Source organism: Thalassophryne amazonica, chromosome 7 (assembly GCF_902500255.1).
Source record: "Thalassophryne amazonica chromosome 7, fThaAma1.1, whole genome shotgun sequence".
NCBI classification, from domain to species: domain Eukaryota; kingdom Metazoa; phylum Chordata; class Actinopteri; order Batrachoidiformes; family Batrachoididae; genus Thalassophryne; species Thalassophryne amazonica.
Window position 1 is genome coordinate 63,155,912 of NC_047109.1, and position 9,634 is coordinate 63,165,545.

Here is a 9,634-nt window from a genome sequence, read left to right on the forward strand (position 1 = left end):
AATACTTTAACATTGTGGTTTAAAAAATCCCTTGTTTGTATTTTTTGTTATTATTGGTATTGTACACATGGTTTGAACTGACACAATTAAACACATCCCAAAAAGAGGTAAAAACAACAGCTTGGAGGGTTCAACACATTTAACTATCCTTCTTACCACTAACTGCAAATATTACAATGTATTTCTCATATTCATACTGCAAACAAATTTATATGATTTCAGACACCCATACCATTTTTAACCTTACTTGAACCTCTTGTCCGCTGTCCTCACTCCCATAATTTGGCTCATTACCTCCTCCAAGGAGGTTATGCTTTCGGTCGCGTTGGTTGATTTGTTAGCAGGATTACTCAAAAAATCCTCAACGGAGTTCAATGAAATTTTTACCAGGGGTGTATTTTGGCCTAACTTAGAAGTCATTAAATTTTGGTAATGATCCGGAACACGATCCGGATCCAGTATTTTTTTTAAGGATTCTTTATCATTGCAGGATAGGGCCAATTTCAACAGTTTTGCATCTAACTTCATGAAGATGGGTCACAAAGGCTGAACAATAATTAAGTTACGACACAACAATAATTTTGCATTTGTTTCTCCTCACTGAATAAACTTATTAGAAAATAAAAAAAACTTGTGTAGTTCGTGCAGTTTCTCTTTATAAATACATTTGCTGAGATCCTAGGGTTTTAACCATGAATCTGATACGTGACGGTAGATGCGTGAAACGACGTGGAATAAGTCTCTTTGCCAAGGGTATTCCATGTGACGACAGTGAGCCTATGGCCTTGGCGGAGGTTTGCGCTCTCCGTGTGTTTTTAATTTGAATCTATGGTCCAGTGTGTGGCATAAGCCAAAGGAAATGCCATAGGTTAATGTGTGCAGCTGTCTGGCTTGTTTAATATATACAAATAATGAATATTTGTATATTATATTCGGTGAAAGCTAGGTCGTGCCATTCAGCTCGGCTTCGCCATTAAGTTCGGCTTTGTTGAATGGAACTTTCCATCTTTCACCTCATGAAATATTCATACAATTGAAAGAATGTAAAAACAGCATCATAAAAAACACAGATTGAAAGCTTACCAGCTAATGACCAGACCATCTTTTTTTTTTCCGGACCATCTGTTAGCAAGTTCTTCAATATCTATATATATATATATATATATATATATATATATATACTATATAGATATATATATAATATATATATATATATAGCAATATCTTATATTAATGTCGCTTGCTTGGCCTTGTACAGGATTATCAGACCTGGTGTACTGTTAATAATCCTTTAATACAGTATTACCAATACTTGTATACAATAAATTTGTACAAACATGCCTTTTACAAAGTTTGCCATGACAACTTGGGGGCTCCATAAAATTTCTATAAACTGGTAGCAAAGAAAAAAAACAACAATGTACCAGTTCTTCTCTTTGGCTTGCGCATAAACAAGAACACAGCCATGTTTGGAGCATGTTTATTTCCTGTTAATAGGCAGAAAATATCTCACTGCGGACAACAAGACCTGGCATGGTAACACTTCATTGCTGTCCAAACAAATATGGCAACTGTGCTGCCTATGCCTTGTTTCTTGGTCTATATAAGTTGCATTTGTTTTGAAACAGTGCGATTGCTTCATGCAACAAGAAGCAAACATACCTTTGGAGCTAAATGTGTGCATGATTACAAACACTTTGAAACCTGCTAAACATTTATAAAACATTACAGACAGCCTTACCTTAGCCTAGCTGTCTGCCTCACTGGCTGTTCCACAAAGTGCAAACAAGTGACTTCTGAGTAGGATAGGTTATTACTGTTACATATGAATGCCACCTTCTGCTCTGGAGTGTTAATCACAGTGCCACTTTAAGACAGTATTCAGGAGCAGCTACTCACAGGTGTAACTAGGTGCCATCTTGTGGTCACAAACAATATTGCAATATTTCTTTACATAAGTCACTTTGAAATATAAAGTCACAAGAAAAGCGAAACATGTGTGGTGGGGGGCAACCTATGGTCCAAAAAGTACAGTAATTTGCCATCTGAGTGTACATGTGGGTATAGGTCATATATATGACATCTATTATGCATCTCTCTCTGTCTGTCTCTTGAATGTGTTTGTGTGTGGCCCATAATCATCACAAATTCCTTTGACATGGTGTTTACAGCTTATTGAGTTGCAAAAATCAGCACTTGCTGTGAATTTTCATGTCTGGCCCTGTATAGGTTTTGCTTTATCAGCATAACCTGATTAATTTTAATCCCTCATGGATAACTTTAATCAGACACTATAGCATGACATTTTACACCGGTTCTATTTTTCTGGCACAATGTAAGTACTTAAAAGCAAACTAACTACACTCTAAAAAATGAACTGCTGTCTCAACAAGAAAAAGTGATGTAACAATTTGCATAGATTTTTTTAAAGTTACTTCAACTTAACTGCAAAGTATTGTGGCATTAACTCAGTTGACAGATGAATTAACGAAGTTGAAATAACTTTTAAAAATCTATGCAAACTGTTACATCATTTTTTCTCGTTGAGACAGCAGTTCCGTTTTTAGAGTGTAGTTTACATGGTGATTACTGCTTTGCTGAATCCAGTTTGTCAGCAGTTTGGGTTTCTCTCCCCGCCCAGCCTCCTCTGCTCCTCCTGGGGTATTTGGTGTCCAACAGTGAAGTGGATTTTCTCCTTTCACAGCTCCATTCCATTTGAAACAGACAACAAGTAGCCATGGGTTTTATGGTTGCAGTCTCCACAGTTTTGCTTTGCTTGCTGGCTGGCCTTTGCTCTGCAGGTTCCGACGCACCTCGAGGAGTGGCTGTTGGGTTCGTGTTTGACCCTAAAGCTCAGTGTGACCCGCCATGCAAACACGCGGGAATCTGCATCCGCAACAACACGTGCTTCTGCTCCAGGGGTTACGACGGAGAGACCTGCCAGTATGGTGATGTGACAAACCTTCTATCTGCTATTTCAGCTCCATTCCAAATTGGGAAATGCCTCTTTCCTGTAATTATTTAAACAGTAAACATTTTATATATGTACGTGTGTGTGTGTGTGTGTGTGTGTGTGTGTGTGTGTGTGTGTCTACTTAAAGGGGTCAGATTACAGAATTTTTGAATAACACAAAAACCTTTTTTTTTCACTCATGGTTGTGTGAAGACATTTATTGCCAAACAACTGTGCTTACTCTTTCTAAATCATAATGACAACAGAAACTACCCAAATGGCCTGATCAAAAGTTTATATATTCCATTGATTAATACCGTGTTTTGCCCTCTTTAACATCAATGACAGCTTGGAGTCTTTTGTGGTAGCTGAAATGGAAATAAATTAAATTATTTCCTATTACTTTTTACTCTTTATTTTACTTTGTCTTTTAAAAAAAAATCAGCCAGGGTATGTAAACGTTTGACGTTAAATGACCCCTCTTTTAACCATGTCTTTCTCTTCACTAACATGTTTGAACATACATGATTTTGAAGTGGTGTTGATAAAAAAAAATAAAAAAAAATCCCTTTGTTTTATCACAGTAGCTTCACCTCTTGGTTTCTACATGTAAATTAATTTAATCTAGTTAGAAATTCATGCATCACCCATGAGCCAAATCAGTTTATGAACCTCCAATAAAATATCTTCATTTGATGTATTTTATTGTCTTTAAATTTAATTTGAACTTAATGAAATGTGTTTTTTTTTTTTTCTCAACATGATTATTGCCATAGATATTAAATGTGATGAGAAATGGAAATGGCCACAGTGTTCTGTTAAAAGTAATGACATTTTCCTTTCTGTCCCATGTGAATGCAGCCAGTTGTTATCCCAAATGTAAGATGGAGGAGGAGGTGTCTTCGCCCTGGGAAAATGTAGATGTCCTCCTGGATTTGGGAGGAAAATTTTTGTCATAAAGGTAAAATGTCAATTCCCAGTGGTATGATAAAAACATATTAGGAATTATATCATTCAAAATTGTGCAATTTGCTGTATGATTTTTGGAGAGCAGTTCAACCTTTTTGCCAGGATTTGTCTTGGTTCAGGGTGGAAATCTAGCTTTGTGCATTTAGCCAGTATGTATTCAGTATCACCAGCATGTGGAGTACATTGTTATACAAATAATTAATGTTCATTCGTGCAATCGTAACAATATTTCATGAGGTGAAAGATGCATCATCCATCATGCTTTCCATTGCACGAATGAAGACATTCATTAGTTTTATATAACGCCTAAAACAGATCCTTATATTTGATTTTGTTAATTTATAAAGAAGAGAAAAGGGACTTATGCCCTTCCCACTCCTACAGTGTCCACCAAAGCTCGGTAGCCAGACCGAGATGCCCCATCTCACACAGGTGTCACCTGACGGAGCCTGATGTGCCCCAGTGGCCCCTCGCAAGCCTCAAGCTGTGGTGGGGCCAAGCCGGACTGAGCAGCTCTGCCTCTGTCAAACACTGCTGTCTTAGGACTCACCCCCCGCCGCCAACTTGCTCTCGAGCCCCCTCAGTGAATCCAGCCTTCCTGTCCGTTACCCAGCTAGTCTGGCCACTGTATCGACCCACTGTTTGTTTTTAAGCTGAGCACCATCACCGCTAGTGTGAGTGCATGGTGGTTGTGGCATACAATGGTACAAAACGTATGGACTAAAATTTGCCCGATAAATGGAACACAATGGCAAATAGGGCAAATGATCAATATCGTGTGACTTACAAACCACCAATCAAATGACAAGGATCTATTTAGGGGTCACATAATGCATGTTATACAAGAGAGCTGTATTAAAATGTAAACCAAACTACTGCAGTGTAGTGTACTTTGTGTGATGATAGATAGATTACATGGCTGCAAGATCTCAACCTACAGATGGATTTCTATAAAACTTTAATTTCTAGTTCTCTCATACTGTAGTCCTTTTTTTACTGCCTGACTTGTGAGTGGGCTCTCCAGGCCCTGTGTAATGCATCTGCTTACACGTGCAACATTCGCACATATCATGGAAAAGAAAGAAGCTTGGTGTCCCACAGGGATACAACGTGAGTACATTTGAGTTGATCTATTCACTGTGCTACAGGTCAAATCAAGATTTGACAACAGGTTTTGGCTCAGTTTACAGCTGAAACATGTCTTAGTAAACTGCAACTCTGGAAAAACACACACACTGAATCAAATTTATAGGGTGCATTTCCAATAAGAGTTTATTTTCCCCTAGAATATTATACTATAGGTACATACTGAATATATCTTGTCATGTTATTACCATAACCTGAAAAACAGTGCATATATTTGTATTAGTATAGTATTCTCACATTTATTAAAAAGGTATACATAAAATATTGAACATTTTGAGTCATAATGATCAGGTAAAAAATATTCAGTTATTATGGGTGTACGCAGTCAGACCCCCTAAGTTTCTTGCAGATCAACCCCCCCCAACACCCTTAAAAAGTTAAATCAAGAAAAAGAAATTTCACTTGCAGCCATGATATGACCTTAAATGACTAGATTGATCAATAAAGTTTTATTAATTTTGTCAGTAAGGCAAGAAGGATTTGAGCACAGATGAACTGATGTGTGTGTCTGTCCCCTGTCTTTGGCAGTGACGTGTGAGGAGGATGCTGGAATGGGGGAGAATGCAGTGCTGTCAATGGAGTAACCAAGTGCATATGCCCTCAAGCTGGACTGGCTCCAAATGCCAAGAGGGTCTGTAAATAGTACCATGTCATTAACATCAAAGACAAATCACCATAAAACCAGAAGCTCAACTGTAAAAATAACAACAAAAAAAAAAAAAGAAAAAAAAACTGAGTCACTTCTGAGACTCCTGACTCAGTTTGCATTCACCATGGGTTATAACGTTTAATTCAGTCCAGAAATACAGTGGCTGGCAAGTGCAACAACACTTTTACAAATGGCAGAACACCTTTACCAGAAGTCCCAAAACAAATTACAAATGACAGATTCTGGCGGAAGGGATTGTCTGTCATTTGGTACATTCCCCTTTCGTCAGAATCTGTCATTTGTTAATTTGTTTCGGGATTTGTAAAAGTGTTCTGCTGCTTGTAAAATTTATTTTGGGACTTGTAAAAGTGCTCTGCTGTTTGTAAAATTTATTTGGGACTTGTAAAAGTGCTCTGCTGTTTGTAAATTTGTTTCGGGACTTCTAAAAGTGTTGTGCCATTTGTAAATTTCTTTTGGGACTTGTACAAGTGTTCTGCTGTTTGTAAATTTGTTTCAGGATTTGTAAGTGTTCTGCCATTTGTAAATTTGTTTTGGGACTTGTAAAAGTGTTCTGTTGTTTGTAAATTTGTTTCAGGACTTGTAAAAGTGTTCTGCTATTTGTAATTTTGATTTGCATTTCCCAGCCACCATACAAAACCATTAATTTAGTAGTAAACATCAATGATGTTTGGCATTTATAGGTTGTCTGTCTGGGCATATTTGACATTTTGCAGTTTAAATTAGGCGACGCTGATGTGAGCAAACAAATAACCTCATTTGTTCAGGTAAACATAAGTTTGCAAAGCAGAAGAAAGACAGTTTTCCAGTAACTTGCACTGGCTACAGGTGAACAGCCATTTGAAGTTTTCTCAATGGTTATTTACTCGGCCTTGATAGGGCTGAGGGTGCTCCTCGCATGCTGAGTGTCTGTGCTTTGTTCCACAGCAATTTGTCCACAGGGCTGTAGGAACGGGGGAATCTGTGTTGCTCCAGGAATCTGCAGCTGTCCAGAGGGATGGCTGGGAGGTGCCTGTCACACTGGTGAGTTTAAACGAGGCTCACAAATTAATACGCCATGTTTCTCTTACCAGACGTGATTCTCTGTCAGGTTTTACATGTGATTTTGTTGTATTTTTCTTTTCTTTTTCTTTGTAGCTGTCTGCAGTCAGCCCTGCCTGAATGGAGGGAAGTGTATTTCTCCCAACAAATGTCGCTGTCGCTCCCCCTACACCGGATCTCACTGTGAGGACAGGAAAAAGTCCCACTAGTGTGATCGTGACAGGTCAAACATCAGACACACCCAAATGGTGACCTTATGCTTGAATATAGTTCAGTTTTTGGTTTACATTGGGAGATTTAATTTTTTTTTCTCGATGTAATGTTCGATCACAAACATTGAATGTTATCTAAATGTATGTTATGTATTGTAATTAGTGACATTAAATGAATAACTCTGTAATCTGCATGACTGTGTAATTAAAATATTTACCAGCCTTGGTTAGGGGAACCTGCAGCACACTGACTCCCTGTCCAAGGTGAGTTGTAGTTCTGTCTACTTGAAGTAACAGTATCCGGGTATAAGCACTAACACCAATGGATCTCGGTGCAGTCTTGTCACATGACAGCATGACCAGCAGTTGGACATTTTAAGAACATTATTAAGGCTTGAATAGATGCTTTTCAGTAAATTGTGGCCAGCCGTGCTTAGAATCTGGTAGCTTCACACCATCTTGTGGACCACAGGTGTGTATACATTTGTTTTGCTTTTAAAGTGCTTTCAAATGTGCCATAAATATGACAAATACGAGGTCTGTTAGAAAAGTATCGGAACTTTTTTATTTTTTTCAAAAACCTGATGGATTTGAATCACGTGTGCTTGCATGAGCAAACCTTGAACCTTCGTGCGCATGCGTGATTTTTTCACGCCTGTCGGTTGCGTCATTTGCTTGTAAGCAGCCGTTGTGTGAGGATGGGTGTAGTCTCTGACCGTTTTTTCTTTGCAAGGAAATGGCGGAACAACTGGAGCAGCGCGACTGCATCAAATTTAGCTAGAAACTGGGCCACAGCCAGGTGGAAACCATTCGGATTATTCAGACGGCTTTCGGTGACGATCCTCTGGGCATCACACAGATTAAGGAGCAGTCCAATCGGTTTAAAGATGTCCGCACAACGGTGGAGGGCGCGCCGCGCTCCAATCGGCATCAACACGCTGAAACGACTGGATCATTTCCAAAGTGAACACTGTGGTGATGTGGGACCGTCGTGTGATTATCCGAAAAATTGCGGAAGAGGTGGACATCAGCACTTTTTCAGCACATTCCACTGTGAAATAAATTTGCCATGAAAAAGTGGCGGCGAATTCATCGGCACGAAGCTGATGGTGCAGCAACAGCGCCTCCGTGATGAAGCCTCACAGGACATGTTGTGGCATGTCCACCTCAGCCACAATTTCTCGGATAGTCACACGACTGAAAAGCCACCGAAAGCCGTCTGAATCTTCCGAATGTGCAAGAGCTGGAAGAAGAAGAAGAAGCTGCAATTCAGTTATAGTACTATCATGGTATTCTTCTTCTGATTCTACTAGGGGCAGAGGATTTGTTTTACCCCTTATAAGCAGCAAATTTACCAGATTCAACATTAAGGCACAGGAATCAGTTCCCTCATATTTGGAAGCTGTTTGATCACACTGTCAGAACTTAAACAGCACAGCAAACAGAAAGACAACGTCACTCTCAATGAGTGACTTAAAGTGAGTCACTCAGAGTACCGCCTTGGCAAAAGTAATTTGAAATACTTTATCTGTTTTTCCAAGTTAGAGGGTGCAGTGGCAGCCACAGCATTCTTTACAAATGACCTGCATCTTGTCAGGTTTCCCATCTTTTGTTTTTTTTTTAAAAGCCAGAATAATTCCAAACGCAGATTTAAATGTTTTACGTGCATCAAAAATCTCCTGAAACTGCATGTGCCATTGTCATGAGAATTTTGAAATAGATTTGTTGCAGTAGAAATGTGCTTTGCTTTCAGGCTTCCATCCATGGTGCAGTCAATGTGATTTCATCCATCAATTGAATCGATGCATACTGAATTAATCGATACACTCGCGTCGCGCACATTTGTATCTACCAATTTGTGTCGATTAATCTCTACATCCCTAGTGTGTGTGTATGTATGTGTATATATATATATATATATCTATATATATATATATATATATATATATATATATATATATATATATATATATATATATATATATATATGTATAGTATACACTCATCAGCCACTTTAGGCACACCTTGCGAGTACTGGGTTGGACCTCCTTTGCCTTCAGAACTGCCCTAATTCTTTGTGGCATAGATTCAACAAGGTGTTGGAAATACTCCTCAGAGATGTTGTCCATATTGGCATGATGGCATCACACACTCAACCATTAAACCAGTCTGCCCATTCTCCTCTGAATTCTGAAATGCTCAGACCAGCCCATCTGGCACCAACAACCATGCCAAGTCACTTAAATCTCCTTTCTTCCCCATTCGGTTTGAACTTCAGCAAGTTGTCTTTATCACATCTATATGCCTAAATGCATTGTGTTGCTGCTATGTGATTGGCTGATCAGCTATTTGTGTGAAGAAGCAATTGAACAAGTGTACTTAATAAGTATGTTTGGCAATACCGGACTTTTTCCCTTTGGTACCACTATCATGTCTTGACAAGTAGAAAGTAGTTTTGAAATAAACCCTCATATTTGAGAAGTTGTCCCTTTTGTTATAACTGTTGTGAAGGTGCTATCTTCTTGAGGATTCATTTAAAAACTTTGGGTTTCTCATTTATGCTGTGGTATTTAGTTTCTGTTGTTGTTTTCAACCTTGGTCAGGACTCTGCAATAAACAAGAGACAAAATACTTTACTGTCTCAGA

The 9,634-nt window shown here is 38.7% G+C and overlaps 1 protein-coding gene across 1 annotated transcript; it reads left to right on the forward strand.

Annotated features, from left to right (window-relative positions):
• Positions 1–1,438: 1,438 nt before the first annotated feature.
• LOC117514033 (von Willebrand factor D and EGF domains) lies at positions 1,439–7,400 on the forward strand. The gene is given in 7 exon segments (XM_034174319.1): positions 1,439–2,948; positions 3,815–3,837; positions 3,840–3,925; positions 5,606–5,667; positions 5,670–5,699; positions 6,663–6,758; positions 6,873–7,400. Coding segments are annotated over 7 exon segments (621 nt in total). The 5' UTR covers positions 1,439–2,737; the 3' UTR covers positions 6,986–7,400.
• Positions 7,401–9,634: the final 2,234 nt, after the last annotated feature.